Genomic DNA, 23,542 nt, shown 5'->3' on the forward strand with positions numbered 1-23,542 from the left:
TGTTATTTTTAAATCAGAAATTAGAAGCAAAGGCAGGCAGAGAGGAGTTGAGCCCTTATTTATCTTGTAGCCAGTTCCTGCCTCATCTTGGCGTGGTGGTTGTCTCAGAGAGGAAAGGCTGGCCTCTTGCTTATTAGTACAGTGATTAGGTCTACCTCTCCATCTCCTGGTTTGCTTCGGCAAACAGACTGGTTAACTAGGTCTAGAGAGGGGCCTAGAGATTTGCATTTCTAACTGGCTTCTAGGTGATCCTCTGTGAGTGCTGATATAGTAATCCACTGATGTAGTTCCACTAATGTAGTAATCCTTCCTGTTCCGCTTTGGCTGTACACTTTTTGTTTTGCTGCATTGGGGCCCCTTGCATATCAGGCAAGTACTTTACCACTGAGCTATATCCCCTGCCCTGGTCCTTTTGTCTTTAAGACAGTTTATCTTTATACTGTTGCACAACTTTGGAGCTCAGTGTGTAATGGATTACCCTCCCTGAGTAGCTTGTTGGTGGGGAAAACCTGGTAAGAAGTATGTGGATAACTTATATGAAAATATATTCTGTTTCATGGCGACCACATCATAATGTGGCATTCCACCATCCTTTTCAAATATATGTCAGCACTCATTCTTTCTCAGAAGGGATTTCTTGTTTCCAGTGTTTGAATCCCAGTGAGTTGGGCAAGAAGTTTGAAACCCATTTTCAAACCCAGACCTTTTACCTAAGGCACACTAATAAAGCTAGGACAAATGTAATTCTCATTAAAGGTTAAAAACAGATTTCATGTAGCCTTTCTTTTCATCCTCACAGAATGACTAGGTAGCTTGCCTGAGCTAGAACATTAGTTAGTCAGCAACCCTGCAAAAAATTGTGGTTTTCTGCCAAACCTTCAGCCACCACATCCACTGCTGGAACTCTCCCTGACATTTCATCCCATTGAAATCTGCTCTAAGTGGGTCCTGACCAAGCTTGAAATATACCCTACACATACTTATGTTGGTTGTTGTTCTTTTGGGGGGAGGTTCCTTTAAGATAATAAATGAATATTATCCCCAGAAATTATTTTTCCAAAACTTTGCTAATTTTTATTAATTCAGTAGGATAGAAAACCACTAGACTCAGGACACCTGCAAAACAGAGCTTTGCTTTGCTGTTTACATGACCCAACAAAAAAAGTGGCTTCTTCACTTTGAACCCAGGCTCTACTCTTTTGTTGTGGTAGTTATATTTCCTGGTACCTTTTCTTTTTAGCAAGTCATTTAAAGAAGTATATACTAAATAGTTTTACAGAAATAAATTTGCTATCTTGTGAGAATTATTGAATGGTGAAGTTTTTTAAAATTTATTTATTTATTCTGATTTGTTATATGTGACAGCAGAATGCATTTCGATTCATAGTGCACATATAGAGCACAATTTTACATGTCTCTGGTTGTACACAAAGTAGAGTCATACCATTCGTGTCTTCATACATGTACTTGGGGTAATGATGTTCATCTCATTCCATTGTCTTTCCTACCCCAGCCTTCTCCCTTCCCCTCCTTTTCCTTTTTCTATCTGAAGTTCCTTCATTCCTCCCATGCTCCCCGACCCCATCTCCATTATGGATCAGTATCCTCATATCATAGAAAACATCCAGCATTTGGTTTTGGGGGGTTGGCTTACTTCACTTAGCATAATATTCTCCAGCTCCATCCCATTTACCTTAAATGCCATGATTTTATTCTCTTTTAATGCTGAGTAATATTCTGTTGTGTATATATGCCACAATTTCTTTATCTGTGAATGGTGAAGTTTTAATGGTAAAGTTTCTAAGTGGTCTTATCCACTCAAAAAACTTGAGTTATAATCAGGAACTTTCTAAGTAAGCATATAAGAACAAGGGCGAGCCTTTTATTTTAGACCTGAGGTGCATGTGATTGGATCTTTTATCGTCCTTTATTCTTGACATTATTATAGCTCCATCAATATCCTACTTATATTTATTTTTAAATATTCATTTTAAAAATTTTTAAAATGTGATTTTATTTTTCATAATCATCTTTATTCTTACCACTTTAAAATTTGAGGTGAAATTTGCGTATAGTGAAATGCACATCATAATTATACAATTTGAAAGATTTTTTCCCCCCAGATAGAGAAGATTTATTTGGAAAGTAATTATAGGAAAGAATTAGAGAAATATGACAAGAAAAACAAAAAGGAGAGCTAATAAATGATGCACGTAAGTCTCTAGTATTTCTGAGAACCAGTGTTGATTATGACATGAATCAGAGTTATCCCTTTCAAGGGGAAAATGTGCTTGACTATTTAAAGTTGATGACTGTTCCCAGAAGCCTTAATTCTCAGCATTTCCAGACCAACAGGTGCAATGACAGAGCACTTCCTGAAATCTTGGGAAGTTAAAAGTTGGGCTGACATCTGTGGAAATATCTATGGGGTTCCAAAAGCATCTGCTTTAGTTAGCAACTGAACTGTGCTATTAATGCATATATTGTAAAGGAGCTTCTGATTAAGTAGGCTTTGAACTAATATTATGCTCTCAGGAGTTAACGAACAACTAACACTTCTTTCCTAGTTAAAATAAAGAATTTAGATGGGATTGATAGTGGGCTTCTTAATGCAGGACAAGTTTTAAAAACCATTACTTACTTGGATGAATTGGCAATATGTGTAAACAATACCCCAATCAAGTTATTAGAAAGTTCCCCCATGTCTCTTTCAATCATTCGCCATTTACTTCAAGTAATTACTGTTTTACTTTCTATAACAGATTGCTTGTTCTTGAACTTCTCTAAAAGGAATCATATAGTAGATGCTCATTGGTGTCTGGATTCTTTAGCTCAACTTAGTATTCATGTCTTACCAGTCATTTTTATTATGGAGTATTATTTCATTATATTAGAATAATATTCTACTATATTAATTATGTGAAGAAATCCAGGAAATCTTCCTCTCAGAAATGTTTGTGAGGATATAGGAAAATCTTTTGGGGACACTGGGTTTTCTGAAGCCTTTTTATTTAACTTTACCATGTAAAAAAAAAATGCTTGACTAAATACTGAAAATGAACATAGCTTTATCAACACTAGATCAGGCTGTCTCTAAAATAGCTTAAGTCATGGGCAAGGCAGAATTTTAATAAGTAAAGAAAGTCTATTCGTAGTACTTTACTACTTCTCATTGTGGTTTTCATTCTTCCAGGTAGTTCTTTAAAACCCCATTTAAAATTTATTGACATTTTCTGGCCTTGTACACATGGCCTGTGCTGGTAAGTATAATGTGGGTACTTGTATATTCTGCATTTGGATACTTTTTTATATATATAAATTGAATTAGGTTAAGATGGGTTGCTAGTGTTATGCAAATCTTCTATAATACTAGGGTGTTTTTTTCGCCCTTGTCTGTTAATCCAAAAAAAGGTTAGAAAGGAGGAACAAATGATAAATAAGACAAACAGAAAAACATGGTAGAACAGAAAGAAGATTTAAATCCAACTATGTCAGTAATTGCATTCTACATAAATATACTAAATTTGTCTAGTTCTCCTGTAATTCTACCAGTTTTTGCTTCTTGTATTTTGAAACTCTATTACTAGTTGCAAAAGCTTTTGTGCTTCTTATGACTTCTTGATTAATTAACTCTTATCATTTAAAAATATTCCTTCTGGGTGTGGTGGCTTGTGCTCAGGAGGCTGAAGCAAGAGTATCACATGAATTCAGGAATTGATGGCCATGATGGGCAATATAATAAGACACCCTGTCTTAGGGGGGAAAAAAAACCAAATAAATAACCCTGCCAGATGCAGTGGCTCATGCCTGTAATCCCAGTGACTCAGGAGGATCGTGAGTTCAAAGCCAACCTTAGCAAAAGTGAGGCGCTAAGCAGCTGAGTGAGACCCTGTCTCTAAATAAAATACAAAATAGGGCTGGGGATGTGGCTTAGTAGTAGAGCATCCCTGGGTTCAATCCTCAGTTCAAAAAAAAAAAAAAAAAACCCACAATCCTATTTGTTTCTCTTAATATTTCTTGATTGTGGTTGTTTCTGAGGGATGAGTGTAAAGCTCAGTGGTAGAGTGTGTCCTTAGCATGAATGAGGGCTTGTATTCAATCACAGGAAGGAAGGGAGATAGAGAGAGAAGGAAGTGAAAGAAAAGAAACATAGTTTTTTTCTTATATACTCATTCCTACTTTTCTATGCTTACTGCTCATGATTTGAAGTATACCTCTGTTAACAGCATATAGTCCAACAAGCTCAGGCTCTTATTGAAAAGCCAAGGTTCGTCGTCAGAGATTAAAATGCACACACACAGATCACAGTGACAAAGATGAAGCACTTTATTGCAAGCTGGTGCTAGCTTATATAGAAAGTGAAAGTCAGTTATCTTAAACCAGGAAGCTCCCGGGGCCAATCATAGTAAAGATCAGGTCATCACCTACAGTGCACGCACGTCCGCCCTGCATAAGATTCATGGGGGCCACAAACTCTCCAAGAGCACAAGAGCATGGAAGACAGGAGGACCAATTAGAACATTTTCAAAACAACTTGTTATCAGCCCACTGGCAATTTGCCTGCCGCCATGTTACATTATGGGCTCCTTATCTGAAAGGCCTGGAGAGTTCTTAGCCGGCCACTGGCAATTTGCCCACCGCCATGTCTAAAAGGCCCGGGGAGTTCTTAGGGAAACTCCCAACATTCCCCCTTCTTTGTTATTATATGGAAAGGGACGTTGATTTATTCTAGGTACTTCCTGCTGAGTGGGGGCGTCACCGGCGAAGGGGTCTGAAGGAGGGAAGTTAGGAGTCCCCACAAGAGAGCTGAAAAGATTGGTATAAGGTCAGATGTGACATCACAAAATGTTCCCTGAAGCCAAAGTCCATTATCACTTCATTCCAGTTGGTATAAGTCTCTACGTGTGGTACAAGCCAGGCATCATCAGATATCGCTCTCAAGAGGGTATCCCAGGGATCTTTGAAGGGTTTTTCAGCATTGTGAGGGATATTCTCTGGAGAAGGCGGTTGATTCATCTGTGGCCAGAAGCTGATAATTTCCAAATAGAAGCTGGTTAAAAGTCTGGTTAGAGGTTTTACCTACTTGAGTTTGAATAAACTTTATAATACATGGTAAAAATAGACACATTAAAAAGATTACACATAGTGGTCCAAGGAAGGGGAGTGGACATTAAGGAAGAGAAAAGGTTTTGACTTGTTGGGGTCCTTAAGGTGGCTGCCAGGTCAGTGAGCTTAACAACATTGTTTTCTACAAGACCCGATTAATTGATATAATAACAGCATTCTTCCCTAAGGAAAAGATAGGTTCCGCCCTTTTCAGTGGTGAGTAAATCTAGGGCCCTGAGATTCTGAAGGGTGACTTGTGCCAATGAGGTGAACTGTTTTTGTAAGGATGTTAGAGATTCTGCTGTGGAAGTAAGTGCTCCTTCAAGCTTTGAATTAACGTCCTTGACAGCCCATAGGGAATGACCTAAGGCTTCTCCCGATATCCCTGCGCTTGCCACTGAGGCCGTTAATGAAATGCCTACCACTAACAGAAGAAATGCAGCCCATTTTCCACATTTTAGAGGGTTAAGGATGGATTTTACTTCAGAGTTGCTATAGAGAGTGAGCTATGGAACTATAGTGACTAATAAACATGTGCCAGACATGTTGGAGAGTATAAGGGTGGTGAGAGTGCCATTGCACTAGAAGAAGAGACCAGGTGGGGAATAAGTGGTTTGGTTGATGGTTAGGTTATGGTGGCAAAAACCTGGCAGAAGGGAATTGGGAATTGTGGATCCCAGAAGGCAAACCCGAGGAATTATGGTGAGGTTATTTTCCTCAGGTTCCCATAAAGGAACATTCTGCAGGGGTTTAATAGGATCGTTTTTGTAGGATGAGTTGGGCAAGCTGGAAACATCTGCGCTGGAAACTTTTATTGGAACTGCGGCAAGTAAGGGCCGTGCTAGGGAAGCTCCCAGAAAGCAATTTGCTGGACTTGCAGCAGGAAAAGTTTGGTTTAGGTAGGACAATGTGTCAGTGATGATCTGTAAGCAGGTATAGATCAATGAAGCCTAAGAGTCAGAAGTGCGTTGGCTTTCTAGGGATGCAAGCAGCCGTTGTTCTGAGTGTTTTATGTTGGTTCAGACAAAAGAGACTGGGGACTCTATGGAAATATATTCCCGGGTAATGGATAAGGAACCACAGGGAGTGGAAGCATACCCCCTGCAATAAAAGGAAGCTTTTACTCCTGCTGCTCAGCGTGGGTTCCCAGGGTCTGGATGGTCAGCTTGTATTGGTGGGAGGCAGACTCAAATTTGAATTTTCTTATATTTAATTGTCCTGAATATGCATCATGAATTCTGCATGACCAATAGGGGCAGCCTCTATAGGTTTCCTGCCACTGTTTGCAGTAATCCTTATTTTGGTCATATAAAAAACATAAGTAAGGGCAGCTGGCTTCCTTAATGAGCTCAGAGGAAGAGGAAGAGAGTACAATATAGATGGCTGAGGAGCATCCTGTTAGGGGACAGTCAGAAGTGGTAGCCACGCGGGTGGTCTGGGTGTTTTTTTGTGTGTATGTTTCTCTCACCTTGAATCTCCAGATATAACGATGGTGAAGGCATTACCCTTGGGGTGCGGATGAGGATGAGAATCAAAAAGTTAAGGTACATTTTTGGATATGTTCTCAGCTATGGGTGTATGGGCAAAAACACCAGAGAGACAAATTTTTAAAGGGTCAGTAGGGCGGGGAGAGCCAGAGTATGTAGATGTGGATTCTTGTGAGTCCTCTGGTCTGATGTTGCCAGAATCAGTTTCCCATATGCATGGTTTGAGCCTGGAAATGTGAATCCATGGAGTTAATTGATTATCTGTGAGTTTGAGTTTTGCTGCCGAGGGAGTGCACATGATGACCGAGGTGGGGGCCCTCCCATTTGGGGTGTAGTTGGAGTCTTTCACCTGGGGGGCAGTAATATGCCTGTTAGCTGGGCGTTAGGGTGAGGGGGTTTTGAGTAATGGTTGGGTCAGATAAAAGCCAGTCCTGGTATTTCCAAAGTTCAGAGCGTAGATGGAAAAGGAGAGGTAGAGCATAGGAATCAGGTATAGGTAATTGTTCAGTCTGTATTCTGGGGGATAAGAATGAACGGCCGTACATAACCTCAAATGGGGAAAGGTTGGATGGTTTCTTTGGTAAAGCCTTGAGACGCAACAGGGCCAAGGGGAGGACCTTAGTCCAGTCTAAGCTTAATTGATGTTGAATTTGATGAGGGTTTCTTTGAGAGACTGATTAGTTCTCTCAACTTTCCCAGAAGCTTGGGGACGGTAAGGGCAATGGAAATGCCAAGGGAGTGATAGTGCGCTAGCTAGCCCCTGAGTTATCTTCGAGGTAAATTCTGGGCCATTACCGATTGGATGGAAGTGGGCATCCCGAAACGAGGGATTATGTCAGATATCAACCAATCCACAACCATGGATGCCCGCTTATTGGATATGGGAAATGCCTCTATCCACCCTGAGAACGTGTCCACCAGTACTAAGGGATATTTGATGTTTTTTACCCTAGGCATGTTTGTGAAATCAATTTGCCAATCAGCTCCTGAGGTGTGACCATGGGCCTGATGAGAAGGATAGGGTCTGGATTTTAAGGGGGTGTTGGTATTGGTTCTCTGGCAGATCTGGCATGTGGATGTAACCTGTTGCAGAAAGGTCCAGTCGTCGGAGGAAAGAGGGAAAAAAGATTGAAGGAAAGTCGATAAGCTTTGGGGGCTAGACTGGAACAGTGAATGGAGAAATCTAAAGAGCTGGTGAGGGTCAGGATGTCGTTCTCCAGAGGAAGGATGAGGGTCAGGAGTTCGCTCCTCAGAGGAAAGATGGAGTAATGAGGAAGAGGATGGGGCCTGCAGGGCGTCTGAGCAGGCTGCCTGAATTCAGGTGAGGGCCAACAGCAGGAGATTGGGCCAGAAGGGCCTAAGTTCAATAGCAAGTTTAGTGAGATGATCCTTGAGAATGCCATTAGGCCTCTCAACCTTACCCAAGGATTGGGGTCGGTAGGAGATGTGGAGCCTCCAAGTGATGTTGAGGCCTTTGGAGACTAGTTGAACAACCTGAGAAGTAAAGGCCAGACTATTGTCTGACTGGATGGAGGCGGGAAGTTCGAACCTGGGAATGATCTGCTGGATGAAGATGGAGGTGACAGTGTTAGCAATTTCCCTGGATGTAGAGGAGGCTTCTATCCAACCTGAAAAAGTATCAGCCAAAGTAAGTAGGTAGCGAAGTTTTTTGTGCCTAGGCACATGAATGAAGTTGATCTACCAGTCTTTGCCTGGCTAGTGGCTCCTCATCTGAGGTGTGGGGAGTTTAGGTTTGATGCTTCCTTGTGGGGATGGATATTGTAGAGCAGACAGAATAAGCAGAGTGGACCTGCTGGAGAGTAGTTCTCATTCCTAGGAAGTGAAAGAGGGGTTGTAAAAACTGGAAAAAGGCGTTAGAGAGGGTTTTAGATGGGCACAGAGTCTCTGGAGCCAGAGGAGTTGGTTATGAGTCGTAGGTCTCCATCTTGGGCATCAGGGCTGGTAGTCTTAAAGAAGTAGTTGATTGTCCAGCTTGTTGGTGAATTTGTGTATCTGATCTTGCAGGAACTTCTGTGGGCAATTTGATAGACATGGTCCTATTAGGAGAAACATAAAGAGGACTAACAGAGATTCTGTGAGCCGGGGGAACCAAGGCCATACTTGACTGAACATTCCCCATGGAGACCGTTGGCTAGTTGCTGTCTCCTCTTATTTAGCTGTTCTAGTCTTTTATTACTCCTCAGAATGACTTTTTGGCGTAACTGTTTTTGTTAGGTGTTTAAGATCAAGCTGGTCAAAATTGACTTTGTTTCTATCTATTGTTAAGAGTCAGCCGAGTTCCCATAGGGGTCACTCGAGGGTGAACTTGTGAACAGCTTCTTAGTTCTGCTAGTGCCATTTGCGCTAGGATGGGTCCAGGTCTTGCTTGACCATGTAGCTTCCCTTGGAAGCATCAGGGATGTCTCCTGTCTCCAATGACCCTCCTATTCACAGAAAATGTACGGATTGGCTTTTCATTCTCCAGTGGTCTCATTAATCTCCCTGATCAGGAGGTTATGTGGCCCAAAGCTCTTTAGAGAAGTTCCCTATTCTCTGGATTCGGATCGACTCAGAGGGCCAGAGCCAAATATTGGTTTTCTTGGCCATTTTAATTTGACTTTAAATCTTGATCATAAACATCCAGCAAAGTCAGTTTCACCTTAAATTGAGAGTATTGGGCTTTACCTGAAGCCTGGCTCACTTTGGAGTCATTCTTACATTTAGTAAGATGGGGAGGCACAGCCTTATCTCAGGTAAGCCAGGGCTCTTTATAAATTTTAGGTAAAGTGTTCTAGTATTGAAGTTGATATTTGTTTTTAAATGTCATTTTATAATGTTTATATATATATATTGTTGCTTGATGTCACATGAATACTACTAACACAATATGATATTACATTTAAATTGTACCCAGTGTATAGAACTTTATATTAATCTTATTGATAACAGGTCCATTTATAGAACATTAAATGATATAAATAAATCTCCAATATGTTATTATTATAAGCCTAAAATTACCATGTAGCCTTTTGGAGAACATCAGCTTGATATCATTTTTTTTTAAAGCTTCTATCTTAATGACTTATATACCTGGAAAATATGAACACATTTAATATACAAAGAAGAGTAATAAGTACCACAATTATTATTGATGTTTTTATATTAATCAAGTTTAGCTCTTAAAGAAATAACATATCACAATATTGCAAAATAACAATTGTTGTTTAACCATAGTTGTATAATGTTTAATTCCTTTAAGATTACTTGCTCAAAAAACTTACATATATAACCCACTTACATAGACCTTCTTTATCATTTACTTAAATCCTCTTATTTACTTAATTGTGTAGACTCTCTTATCCAGGAACACATTTTCCTTCTATTAAATCCATATTTAGAATTTTCTAATTTCTCTTTCCCATCTGTTAACTCCTTCTTTATTCACATTTTGAAATAATCCTTGTAAATTTCTGTATTTAGGCAAATTATTCCATTTTAATGAGAGATATTTTGTTATTTGCAGCACACAATTAGTCACATCTGTTTACCATTTCATGAAACATAAACAATGTTTAAGTATATAGAATTATACTGTTGTAGGGACAGACAAGGCAAGGCACCTAAGATAGCAGTGAAGATAGGGAAACAGTCTTATTTGGTTGTAGCCAGATTCAGAGGGAACATCTTCTGCTATAATCTATTAATCCCCTGAACCCCAAGTTCAGGTAGTTTCAGAATTTTGTACCCAACATGTAAGGGAAGGGGCTCAGAAGTTCACAGTCTGCAGAAGTTCACAAAAAGCAGTTTTTTTTTTTTTGTTGTTGTTGTTGTTTGTTTGTTTGTTTTTTTGGTGTGTGTTCTGGGCAAGTTAACCTTTCAAGGACACTTGGGAAAGGGAGACCTTTTTTTTTTTTCTTTTTCTTTCCTCCCCCTGCCAGCTGTTACCATGGAGCCCAGTTGGTAACTTTGTTATCTTAGAAATGTAGCCATCTTTGTGAAGCCCCAGCTCAAGGCCAGAGGCCTTATTTATATATTTTGTGAAAAACTAGTAAGGGGGTGTCTAGCTTTTGGAGTGCTGATTCTTCCAGCCAGTGGCCAAGTAAAACAGGGTAATATGAAAAGAGGAAGTTTATCTACATAGGGGAATGTCCTTCCACTTTTTTGAGTGCTCGCAGAAGTTAAAAAGGTCACAAAGAATTTGAGGATCTAGAGACCCCTCTGGGGGCCATCGGTTTTGGTTGTCTAATTGGTAATATGGCCAATTCTGTGTACTGAATTTGATGAGGAGTTTGGGTTTGATGTCAGGAGTGAGGGACAACTGGTTAAGATTAGCCAGGAGGCATTTGAGAGGGGAATCATCAGGGAGGGAAGAAGAGGCTCCCATAATGCCTCTTGACAGGAAGAAAAGAGGTGAATTGCCTGGACTGGAACAGATTTTGGTTGAGTTTCCTATAGGCGTCCCCGAAAAGAGAAGTCAACCAAAGAGACTCGGGCCCGGAGGGCAAATGAGTCGTCACCAAAGAGCCCAACCAGTGAGACCTCGGAAGGCCAGGAGTCACAGGCCGCCTGAAGTCAGGGCTTTTCCCAGGAGAGGAGAAGGAAAATTTAGATAAAGAGAGTCAGAGAGTGCCTAGTCTTCTGTCCCTTATAGCTCATCAACCATGAAATGGGCATCCACAGAGTCCACCGTTACTGTGAAAGTCATGGTGGGGTGCGTTCTCTCCTCCAAACTAGGCTTCAAGAGCCTTGCTGGACGTTCACAGTCAAGGCCTTTGCATATAGCCGTTTGGAGATGGATTCCCAAAGAAGGGGAGGGGACTCACCTATTGTCTATCAGAAGGAATCACCTATTGGAGAGCCGATGTTGGGTGGAATGTAGCAGCGCTCAAAAAGGTAAACAAGGACGGGGAACCTTGAGAGAGGGGGTCCTCAGAATGAGGAATCTCTCCTCCCAGGTTTCGGCACCAATGAAAAGCCAAGATTCGTGGTCGGAGATTAAAATGCACACACACAGATAGCAGTGACAAAGATGAAGCACTTTATTGCAAGCTGGTGCTAGCTTATATAGAAAGTGAAAGTCAGTTATCTTAAACCAGAAGCTCCCTGGGCCAATCATAGTAAAGGTCAGGTCATCACCTACATCACGCACGTCCACCCTGCATAAGATTCATGGGGGGCACGAACTCTCCACAAGCATGGAAGACGGGTGTGGGGGGGGGACCAATTAGAAAATTTTCAAAACAACTTGTTATCTGCCCACTGGCAATTTGCCCACCGCCATGTCTGAAGGCCTGGGGAGTTCTTAGGGAAACTCCCAACGTTTATTAACATTTATTTCATTTATATCTAACGTAATAATTTATATGGTTCAACTTAAGTCTACCAGCTTGGCATTTTGATATTTTTCTTTCTCCTTTTTATCCATTGTTCCTCCATTGCCTTCTGGGTTTAATGAAATTGAAGATTTTATTAGTATTCCTTTTCATCATCCTCATTGTTTTTTTACTTATATCTTTTTTTTTTTTTTTTAGAGAGAGAGAATTTTTTTAATATTTATTTTTTAGTTCTCGGCGGACACAACATCTTTGTTGGTATGTGGTGCTAAGGATCAAACCCGGGCCGCACGCATGCCAGGCGAGCGTGCTACCGCTTGAGCCACATCCCCAGCCCCTACTTATATCTTTTTATTGTTTGGGTGGATTATGTTTTATCTTCTTGTCATAGTCTGCCATGTGTTAGAAATTAGATATCTTTGTATAATGTAAGGATTTTACCCCATCCTGTTCTTTGAGCCAATAAGCTTGCAGTTGTTTTCTCCTGATTCCCAGCAGGCACTCTGTATCACAGGGTCTGGTGATGCCCTAGGGGAGAGCTGTATAAAGGTAAATCTTATTCCTGGTTCTCTTTTTCTGAAGAGCTGAATTCCCCCCACTGTCTGTCTGCTTCTAGTCACCTCTCCAACTTCTTCAAAACATGTTTTTATATTTTATTTACCACTTTGTTTTGCTATTTGTGAAACAGTTCATTTAATAAAATCTATCCCACCATGATCAAAACTAGAATTACCCTTGGTTATTTTCAGTATTGTAATAAACACTTTTGAATTCATCACTCAAAAATTTGTGAGTAACTTTGTTATCATTCCCTTTTAATCTTTTTGTATAGTTACATTGAATTTGTATTTCTAAAATGTATAATCAATATTTACTTACAATATAATGAATATTTATTAACAGATATGTATGTGTGTATGTGTGTGCATGTGCATATAGAAAACCAATTAAATACATAGTTGTGAGAAGAAAGGAGTTAGAGAGTACTGGGATCTGAATTAGAACAAGATATATTCCATGTTTGTATATTTATGTCAAAATAGATTCTACTCTTATTTATAACTAAAGAACCAATGAATAAAAAAATTATGCATAGCCCTCACCCTTTTAATTATAATTAAAATGAATTACCAATAAAATAATTAAATACATATATGTCATTGCTTTAACTTTATAAAACAATCTTGTTACTGGAAACTCTTAAATTTACTATTGTATTGCATAAATTTGTCCATACTGCACATATGTTGGTTTTAGTTTGTTTTGACAACTGTGTGTGTATCCTGCTGTTGTGCTATGACACGAGTAAACTGGTTAGGGTCACTCCAGGAGAAGTGGGCTGTCATGAAATAATGACACATAGACAGAGAAATGCCTTTTTTCTTTGGGTTCTGTGATGGCCCCTCTGACCCAGCTCCCACCAGGTAGGCAAGGCAGGCAAGAAAAGGAGGGAGCACACCTCGAACCCGGGTTTTATTAATGGAGGAAACTAATCCCATGGAACATTCTATCCAAAAAAGGGCAGAAGGGTAGGATTACTACAAACATGTGGGTGTGATTCAACCCCATCAGGTGACATCCACTCCCCGAGCTACACCTTTCTTATCCAAGCAGAGGTAAAGTCCAGTTGCATTGCAGGGTGCAATACCAGTCCAGTACCTGTTTACTCAGGACTTAAAGGTGTGTTCATAGCTCCTAAACAGGGCAGCCCTGACACCACAGTTTGTTTATCTTCTCTCCTGTAGATGGATATTTGAGTGGTTTTCTGTGTTTTTGTTCTTGTAAAGATTCCTTCTTGTGAAGATTTGTGTATTAAAATCAACGCAAAGTGGGTCAAAGACCTAGGAATTAGATCCCAAACTGCAACAGCTAGAAGAAACTGTAGGCCCAACACTTCAACAGGTTATCACAGGAACTGACTTCCTTAACAAGATCCCTAAAGCACAAGAAATAAAAACAAAAGTCAGTAAGTGGAATGGTATTAAATTATAAAACTTCTCACAGCAAAGAAAAAAAGAGCATGAAGAGAATCCCACAGACTGCAAGATCTTTGCTCCTCAGATAGGACAGAATATTTATGAAAAGCTCAAAAAAACTTAACACACACAAAAGAAAAAGAAGTAAATAACCCAGTTAATAGATGGGCAAAAGAACTAAACAGAAATATCTCTTTCTCTCTCTCTGTCTCTCTCTGTCTCTCCGTGTATCTCTCTCTCTCTCTCTCTCTCTCTCTCTCTCTCTCTCTCTCACACACACACACACACATACACACACACACCAGGGATTGAACCCTGACTTAATCATTGAGTCACATTCTCAGACCTCCACTTTTTTTAGTTGTTGATGGACCTTTATTTTATTTATGTATATATGGTGCTGAGAATCGAACCCAGTGCCTCACACATATTAGGCAAGTGCTCTACCACTGAGTCACAAACCCAGCCCTTTTTTACATTTTATTTAGAGACAGGCTCTTGCTGAGTTGCTTTAGGGCCTCCCTAAGTTGCTGAGGTTGGCTTTAAACTGTGTTCCTCCTGTCTCAGCCTCCTAAAATGATAGAATTGTAGGTGTGCACTGCCATTCCCACCTAAAAAGAAATTTCTCAAAAGAAGAAATACAAATAGCCCCAAACATTTTTTTTTTAAGTTCAACATTTCTAGCAGTTAGGTAAATGCAAATAAAAAAAACAAAACACATTGTGATTTAATCTCAGAATGGCAGTTATTAAGAATACAGATAATAAGAATTGATGGTGACGGTATGGAGAAAAAGTATATTGCTGGTGAAACTGCAAATTAGTGCAACCACTTTGAAAAGCACTGTGGAGATTTCTTAAAACAACAACAACAACAACAACAAAAAACTAGAAGTGAACCCACCATATGACCCAGCTATCCCACTCCTTAGCATATTTCTAAAAAATCTAAAATCCACATATTATAGGAATGCAGCCACATCAGTGTTTATAGAAGCATAATTCACAATAAACAAGCTATGGAAACAACTTAGATTTTAAAAAATGTTGGATATAAACACAAGGGAGTATTACTCAGCCATAAATAAGAGTGAAATTATGGAATTTGCTAGTAAATTAATGGAACTGGAGACTATGGTGCTAAGTGAAAGTTGGACCCAGAAAGTCCAAAGTTGAATGTTTTATTTGATATGTGGAAGTTAGTCCAAAATAAAGAGGGGTAGAGGCAGGATGGGAGATTTCTATCAAAATAGAAGATCAGTGGAGTAGAGGAAGGGGATTGAGGGGGAGGGAGGAAGGACAGGATAAGGCAAAAACAGTGGAATGAATCTGACCTAACTTTTCATTTAGGTATATGGTATGTGGATATACCATAGTGAATCTCACTATTATGTATAGCCAGAAGACACTAAAAGAAAAAAAAAAAACTAGCAGAAAGATCAGCAGAGTAGAGAAAAAGGAACAGGAAAAGGAAGGCAAATGAAAGTACTGGGGACCAAATAAAAGCAAATTATATTCCACACTTTTATAATTTTGTCACAATGAGTTTGTTATATATAATTAATATGAACCAATAAAATATGAAGGAAAAAAATATTATGTATTGTTCTTGGTTATATACTTTGGAGGAAATAGTATTGTACTGGCAATGAATGTGAATGTTTAATTTTAGATGATAATGCCACATCATTATTCAAAGTAGTAGAACCATTGTACAATCCCACCACTGCTCTATAGGAAATTTTGTGACTTCACATCCTCTGTAACACTTGGCAGTGGCCATTTATTTTGCTAATCAGGTAGCAAATGATATGACATGTTTTAAGTTCTTTGATTATTAAAGATATGAAGAATCTCCTTACGTTTTTATTAATTGAAAGTATTTCCTTTTCTTTTACATGTCTATGTGCTCACCCCTACAATTTTTTAATTATCTTTAGGAATTCTTTACTTGTATAATACTGATCTGTAGATCACCTATATCCAACTACTCTCTTTATTAGAGAGCTCTGTGGCCTTTGAATCTGTCATTGTTCCCTGACCACCTATGTAATTGCAAGCCCCTCCAAACCCGGGACCCTTTTATCCTACTCCATCTTTTCCTCCTTAGCACCTACCACCTTTGCCAAATTATATATGCTTTATTACATGTCTTACTATTGTTCCCTTACTGTTACTTGTAGGCTGCTGTATGATAAATGTAGAGATAGAAAGTAAGCATTTGTAAGCTCTTTTAGCAATTCAATATTGTCATTATTTTAAACAAAGGATTTGGTCTCTAATGAGCTGCAGTGGTTTTTTTTTTTTTTTTTTTTTTTTTTAAATTTTATTTCAAGACAGGGTCTTACTGAGTTTTTTTAGTGCCTTGCTGTTGCTGAGGCTGGCTTTGAACTCTCGATCCTCCTGCTTCAGCCTCCTGCACTACTGGGATTATAGGAGTGGGTAGTCATGCCCAGCTTGGAGTATTTTTTAAAATTGACTCCTCACCCACTTGACAAACATAGTTGAGGCTGTCTCACCCCTCCTTGTCATAGCATTTAAAAGGCTCACTGAAACACAGATGAAATAGAGAACTACATGTCACACTTGAGAAAGTGATTCTGTTCTACACAAAATACAGTTACTAAACAAGACAAATATTGGATTTTGTAGTTTAGTGAAGTGGTAAATGTTTTTCTAATGTGGGCATTACTTTTATTGGTATTCCTATGTCTATAGCTGAGCCTGATGTGTTTGTCTTTGTTTTATATGTACACATATGTACACGTTTATGTATGTACATATGTGTGTATATATTGCTACTTTTAAAATGAAAGGGAATGGGAGCCACTTAATTATGTGAAATTCAGGGATTGTCACACTCTTCTACTTAATCTGTTATACTCTCAGTTTTCATATTTCAAATATCCAGCCTGAATTGTGGCTATTAAATTTGTGTCCCATCTCTTTGGTCTGTGACAGCTGAGTATTTGAGTAAAAATTTAAAATTTCTCCAGGTTTGTAACCTAGCTTGTTGACCTCTTGGTTTCTGATTAAACAACAACCAAAACAAACAAACAAAAAAACCCCCACAAGATATGGACAGCAAGTATTTTAAAGCGTTTTGCCCGTCAGACACCTATTTGATCTTACTATAAGCTAACATTTTAAAAAAATCAAAGTAATATTTCAGAAGAATTATGTGGCATTTTATTAGAAAGAATAGGAGAGAACTGATCCAAGAAACTGATAACAGAGCTATAAATATATTTATGAAGATAAAGTGGTAAGTACTATGTGGCTGCTTGGTAACAGAGGGCAAAGGTTTCTGTTAAACAGCGTGTTCTTTATTTCCCAGATATTTAGTACACCACAATATCTACAAAACAGCAAGAGCCTTATTCAGGCCTTTTGGGAGAATCCACATGGCTGCCTACACTGGTACCTAAAAAAGCATTAATTAACTAATGTTGAAAATCATATAATCTTGACTTTTTCCTATCAGTGGCCAATTTTTTAGAAGTATAATTTCAATATATTTTCACAGGTAAAAATTGTGACACAATTTCAGAATAAATCTACTCCTGAGATAGAATCAAATAAAAATTCACCATTATAATGGAAGTCAGAGAGACCTTGGTTCTATGAAGGGCATTCTTTTCTCTATTTACTTGCTGTTTCCTTACAAATATCAAACATCTCAGTCCTCATTTATAAAATGGAGAGATAAATTTATCCATTCCATAGAGTTGTTGTTATGAATATTATAAATAATTACGTAACAGTGTGGGGACCACTACAGGTACTCAGTACATGATAGCTGTTGTTATATTACAAAGTACCAGTAGTTGGGGGTAGGGGTGTTTAGTACAGTTGGTCCTCTGTATCCACAGATATAACCAGCTGCAGATGGAAAATGTTTTTAAAAATTGCATCTCTGATGAACATGTACAGACTTTTGTTTTTGTTTTTAGTCCCTAAACAATGCAATTTTACATCTATTTATATACCATTTATATTGTATTAAGTATTATAAGTAATCTATGCAGATACCATGTTATTTTATATAAAGGCATTTAGGATCCATGGATTTTGGTATCCAAGGAGGAGTCCTTGAACCAGTCCCCCAGGGATGCCAAGGGATGACTGTGTATATACAGTTAAACCCTTTTCTTAGATCTTACTATAAACTTGCATTTAGAAAAATTTTAAAAGCAAGGTGCAGTAGAACACCCTCGTGATTCAACAACTTGGGAAGCTAAGGCAACTTAGCAAGACCCTATCTCAAAAAATAATACAAGGGCTGGGAATATAGTTCAATGGTAGAGTACCCCTGGGGTTCAATTCCCAATACTGAAAAATTAAGAGAGCAGAGATTGGGTAGAAATGGTACAGTCAGAAAGAAGTCTTTCTGAGCCCCCATGGCCCTCATTAGGCTTCTATCACCTTCCTGATGCCCTTTGCAGACTCCTGGGGCTCTAAAGAGAACAACATGGAAATCATTGTGTTGGGTTTTTATTGATTGATTAATTGATTGATTGATTGCTGTGCTGGGGAGTGAAAACGGAGCCTTGTACATACTAGGCAAACGCTCTACCTGTGAGCTATATCTGCAGGCCTCTACTGAACTTTAAATAACCTTGAGTGCAAGAACTGAAACTTATTTTATTAACTGATATGGGTACATTACAGTAAATGATTGGCCACAGCCTATTAAAAAATTCAGTTAATTCAGCTCCACTACTTCTGAAGTTCTCTCTCTCTCTATTTGACTGCCAAGTGGAGTTATAATTTGAAGTGGAATTAGCAGACTCCACTAGCAGGCATGCATCATTTTAAGCATGTAATGATATTATTTCTTTTCAGATCTTCATCCAAATTTGCCATTGACAAATAAGAAAATGATGAGTGATGCAAGTGACATGTTGGCTGCGGCACTAGAGCAGATGGATGGTATTATAGCAGGTAATCTGATCTTCTGAAGAATGGAATAACGACAGTTCCTCTGCTCATTTGACTTTTTCATTACAACTCTTCTATTACTTCCTACACTTTGTCTTATTTTCACTATTAGTTCTCTGCCCAATGTCTTTAGGTTCCCCATGATTTTATCTTTGTTCTTCTCCATTCTTTACCAGAATTATTCTCAAATTTTATTTTTAAATATCAAAAATTCCAATTTTATCCTAGATTTTTCATCAAGGTTAAAGAATTTGCATCTCAGGCTGTTCTGATGTAAGTGATTCATGGACTTTATTTTGAGGGTTAGTGCTCTACCCCACATCCATGAATGATCTGTTCTCTTCAATATACACTTTACCAGTGACTCTGGTAAAGTCCCAATCCACTAAACTTCAGGTCTATAACTCTAATTGCCAGCCAGATCTCTCCCCTGAAATGTCATAGAGGTACATCAGTGTCATTATTTAAAACATTGAGTTATGTAATGTGTGCCTGGGTTCAATCCCTAGCACAAAACACCAACCAACCAAACAAACAAAAATTGAGTTTAGTATCTTTCCCTGGAAGTCTCTCTAGTAGCCTGTATCTCACTTCATTTCATAACCCTCTATCTACCATTTCCTAAGCCAGAAATTTAAGTCATTTTGGACACATGAGAAAATAAAAATAAAAGAGACAAAGAGCAATATATGCTTGTTTTCAGAATGGGCTTTGGGTCAGTTGTATGAATTTAAGCAGTTGTATGAATTTAATTCTGGCAAGTTAACTGGGAGTTGGACTTCTTGTCTTTGGAATTGTGCTATCAAATTTCTGCCTCCATGCATAGCTCCTTTTCAGGGAATTTGAAGACTATAAATTCTCTAAAATTTTTTTTTTCTAAAATGCATTACTCTACCAAAACTGCTGTGCCACCTTTTCATCTGTCGTTTTCTGGGCGCAGCACACCTTACATCAAGGACTACCATGTTCTTTTTCTTTTTATACCATACAGTTGGCCTCCTTGTTAGATATTGCACCATTGATAAGTATCATCAATTAGATGGTTTTATTTTTCCATCAAATATCTGTGACTTGGGAAGATTTACATGATAAAATTATTGTCTTACCCTGTTTCTTGTTTTGATTAATTAGGTGGTTTACCCCCTTCAGCTATGATGTTTTATCGATCATAAATTCTCTTGCTTTCTGTCTTATTTTTTTTTTTAATCTAGGTTCTAAGGCCCTGGAATATTCCAATGGGATCTTCGATTGCCAGTCTCCCACCTCTCCATTCATGGGAAGTTTGCGAGCTCTACACCTTGTAGAAGATCTTCGTGGATTGTTAGAGATGATGGAAACAGATGAGAAGGAGGGCTTGAGATGCCAGATTCCCGATTCTACAGCAGAAACGCTTATTGAGTGGCTTCAGAGTCAAGTGGTAAGTGTCCATGTGCAGTGTATTTGTGCTGTGAATCTTGGTTGCTTATTCCAAAATTTAAAGCGTAAAATACCTAATTAGAACTAGAAAAAAACTACAGGGTAACATGTTAGTTTCTCTTTTATCCCTTAAGAGATTCCAATTTGTTTTAAGAATAACTTTTTAAAAAAGTGCCATTTCCGTCTATGAGTGCCAACCTGTCACTAATTTGCTCATAAGTACTGGCTTTTAAATTGTGTCTGAATAACCAGTTATGGCTTAAAACAAATGGTCTTGTAAATATAATAATAGATGCTGTCTCAATGATAATGGGAAGTTCACTACAAATGATTCAATGACAATTCTCTATGGAAAGTGTAATGAGGGGCTAAGGTTATAGCTCAGCCATAGAAAGTGTAATGAGTAAGACACTTCAAAAAGCAACAGAAGGGGCTGGGGATGTGGCTCAAGCGGTAACACGCTCGCCTGGCATTTGCGGCCCGGGTTCGATCCTCAGCACCACATACAAACAAAGATGTTGTGTCCGCTGAAAAAACTAAAAAAATAAAAATTAAAAATTCTCTCTCTCTCTAAATTAAAAAAAAAAAGCAATAGAAGTTTAGTAGTGTCATTTGATATGAAGTGCCATCTAGTAGTTAGTGCCAATCATTTCATTTCAATTCCAGTTCTGGATTTGGGCTTTAAGTGGTTTTTAGAACAAGGAGCCTTCTTTTAAGGTCTTCTCAAAAATTGATGATGTGGTAGAGCTGCCCTTCCTTTAGACACAATGGGAGCAACTAAGAACAGAGCAGGGAGGAAGAGCAGGAGGAAAAAGTTTAACATTAAACAGAGACATGAGGTGGGAGGGAAGGGTAGAGAAAAGGGAAATTGCATGGAAATGGAAGGAGACCCTCATTGTTATACAAAATTACATATAAGAGGTTGTGGGGAATGGGAAAAAAAACAAGGAGAGAAATGAATTACAGTAGATGGGGTAGAGAGAGAAGATGGGAGGGGAGGGGAGGGGGGATAGTAGAGGATAGGAAAGGTAGCAGAATACAACAGTTACTAATGTGGCATTATGTAAAAATGTGGATGTGTAACCGATGTGATTCTGCAATCTGTATTTGGGGTAAAAATGGGAGTTCATAACCCACTTGAATCTAATGCATGAAATATGATATGTCAAGAGCTTTGTAATGTTTTGAACAACCAATAAAAAAAAATAAAACCTAAAACCAAAATCTGTATACAAAAAAAAAAAGAATATCACAAAACAGATTCAAAGATAGGAGAGGTGGTATTTTCAAATATTTAAAGGATACTTAATTTTTAGTAAGATGTATGAATAGTTTATGAATTAATTTTGTTTATATAAAAACTAATGACAATTTGTGTGGAAGGATCAAGATCTGTTTCTGGATCTGTGGTAAAAGTAAAAGCTGCTTGCTCCGGAAGGCTTAATAGCTAAAATATTTTTTTGTAATGTGTAGCAAATGCTGGTACTCCCAGCCCATCCTGCACTGAATGTTCTTTCATTGATACCCAATTTACCTCTCTATATCTGAGTGCATATTGTATGATCCATCCTTCAGTGGTGGTGCTTAATTTTTCTGTTAAAGTTTTTGTGAGAATGATGAAAAGTGATGATGATGATAATGATGATAACGAAGATATCTGAATATGTTAGGTCCGTCACTCACTCCTTTTTCAGAAACTGCAGTGGTGGTATCACTGATGTTCAGACATGCCAAGTACTAGCCTCAGGGCGTATTCACGGCTGCTCACTCTCCCTGAAAAGTTTTCTTCAGGTGGCTAGCAAGCACCCTTACAATCTTCTGGTATTTACTCAGAAGTTGTACTCTCAGTGGGGCTCTTTTCATCTTGTCTAAAATATTCACATTCATTCTGTCTCCCTGCTTAGTCTTTTTCTTAGCATTCACCACTTTCTTATGTACTATGTATTTATCATATTTATATAATTTATTTCTGTCTTTCTAGCCACAATGTAAGCATCATGAATTACAGAATTTTTCCTTTAAGCCACAAAAAAAATAAACCATTGTATTTCTGATGTCTGGAATGACATCTGGCATACGTTAAGTGCTCAATCCTTATGTGCATAATGAGTGATACTCTGTGAATGATAGAATAGTATGTATATTCAAATGAACTAAAGTCATTTGTTTATTCCTTGGATGAGTACTGATTTGTTGGTTTGTATTTTTGGTGGCTTTCTATCTTATTATTTAACATTTTGAATCCACAAAATGACAAATACTTCACTGAACTCACAAAGATTCAGGTATCATCCTAAAACTGGCAACAAGAAGTGAATGTGGATTTAGAGAGATAAGGGTTTATTGTTGTTGTTGTTGTTGTTACATTTATTTATACCTATCTAATTTACTTATATCTATTCCCTTAACTTGGTCCTAAACCTTTCAAATTAAGTGTGCTTTCTCAAGTACAAAGAGAAGGAAAGAATAAAACAAGAGGCAAAAACCAAAGATGCTTCATTTACTTTATTTATTTAAAAAAATTTTTAGTTGTAGTTGAACACAATATCTTTATTTACTTATTTTTATGTGGTGCTGAAGATCAAACCCAGGACCTTGCACGTGCTAGGCGAGTGCTCGACCACTGAGCCACAATCCCAGCCCTCATTTACTTTTGATCTAATTAGATGAATTACCCTGGAAAGTTCTTGCAATATTTTCTTTCAGTCAATGAAACTGAGGACCATGACCTGATCCTTATCAGCAAGGGGGTCAGACAATGAAATCCCAAATGCATCTGATTATGTGGCAGTTTTAATTTTGAGACAATCTCAGAGTCAGCAGAAGTTCTAAAAATATAATTTTAAACAAAAGGAATGAAAACGCTTATGGTGATAACTCCAAATCATGGGGGAAATGAGACATTCTTACCAGCTTCTCTTATCTGTTCAGTTATCATAATATATTACTTTTTTGTATACTTTTTTTAAAGTAGATAATATTAATTCCAAATATGCATTTTTGAAAGTTTCTGTAAAGAATGGCAATCATCAAGAATATAGGCAACAATAAATGTTGGCAAAGGTGTCGTGGAAAAGGTACACTCATATATTGCTGGTGGGACTGCAAATTGGTGCAACCACTATGGTAAGCACTATGGAGATTCCTTAGAAAACTGGAAATGGAATCACCATTTGACCCAGCTATCCCACTCCTTGGTTTATACCCAAAGGACTTAAAATCAACATACTATAGTGATGCAGCCACATCAATGTTTATAGCAGCTGAATTCACAATAGCTATAC

At 38.2% G+C, this 23,542-nt stretch overlaps 1 protein-coding gene across 16 annotated transcripts in view; it reads left to right on the forward strand.

The window, feature by feature from the left end:
• Nucleotides 1-23,542, forward strand: part of Ppfibp1 (PPFIA binding protein 1) — a 227,915-nt gene that overhangs the window by 133,410 nt on the left and 70,963 nt on the right. For all 16 annotated transcript variants that reach the window (XM_058576178.1, XM_058576186.1, XM_058576185.1 and 13 more), the window contains 2 exons: nt 18,747-18,845; nt 20,054-20,259. In XM_058576178.1, coding sequence (XP_058432161.1) covers nt 18,782-18,845; nt 20,054-20,259 — 270 coding nt within the window. In that variant the 5' untranslated portion in view covers nt 18,747-18,781. The remainder of the gene's footprint in view (nt 1-18,746; nt 18,846-20,053; nt 20,260-23,542) is intronic.

The sequence above is a fragment of the Marmota monax genome, unplaced genomic scaffold, assembly GCF_021218885.2.
Source record: "Marmota monax isolate L192 unplaced genomic scaffold, Marmota_monax_Labrador192_F-V1.1 WCK01_AAM20220418_F8-fsc00012, whole genome shotgun sequence".
Taxonomy (NCBI): Eukaryota; Metazoa; Chordata; class Mammalia; order Rodentia; family Sciuridae; genus Marmota; species Marmota monax.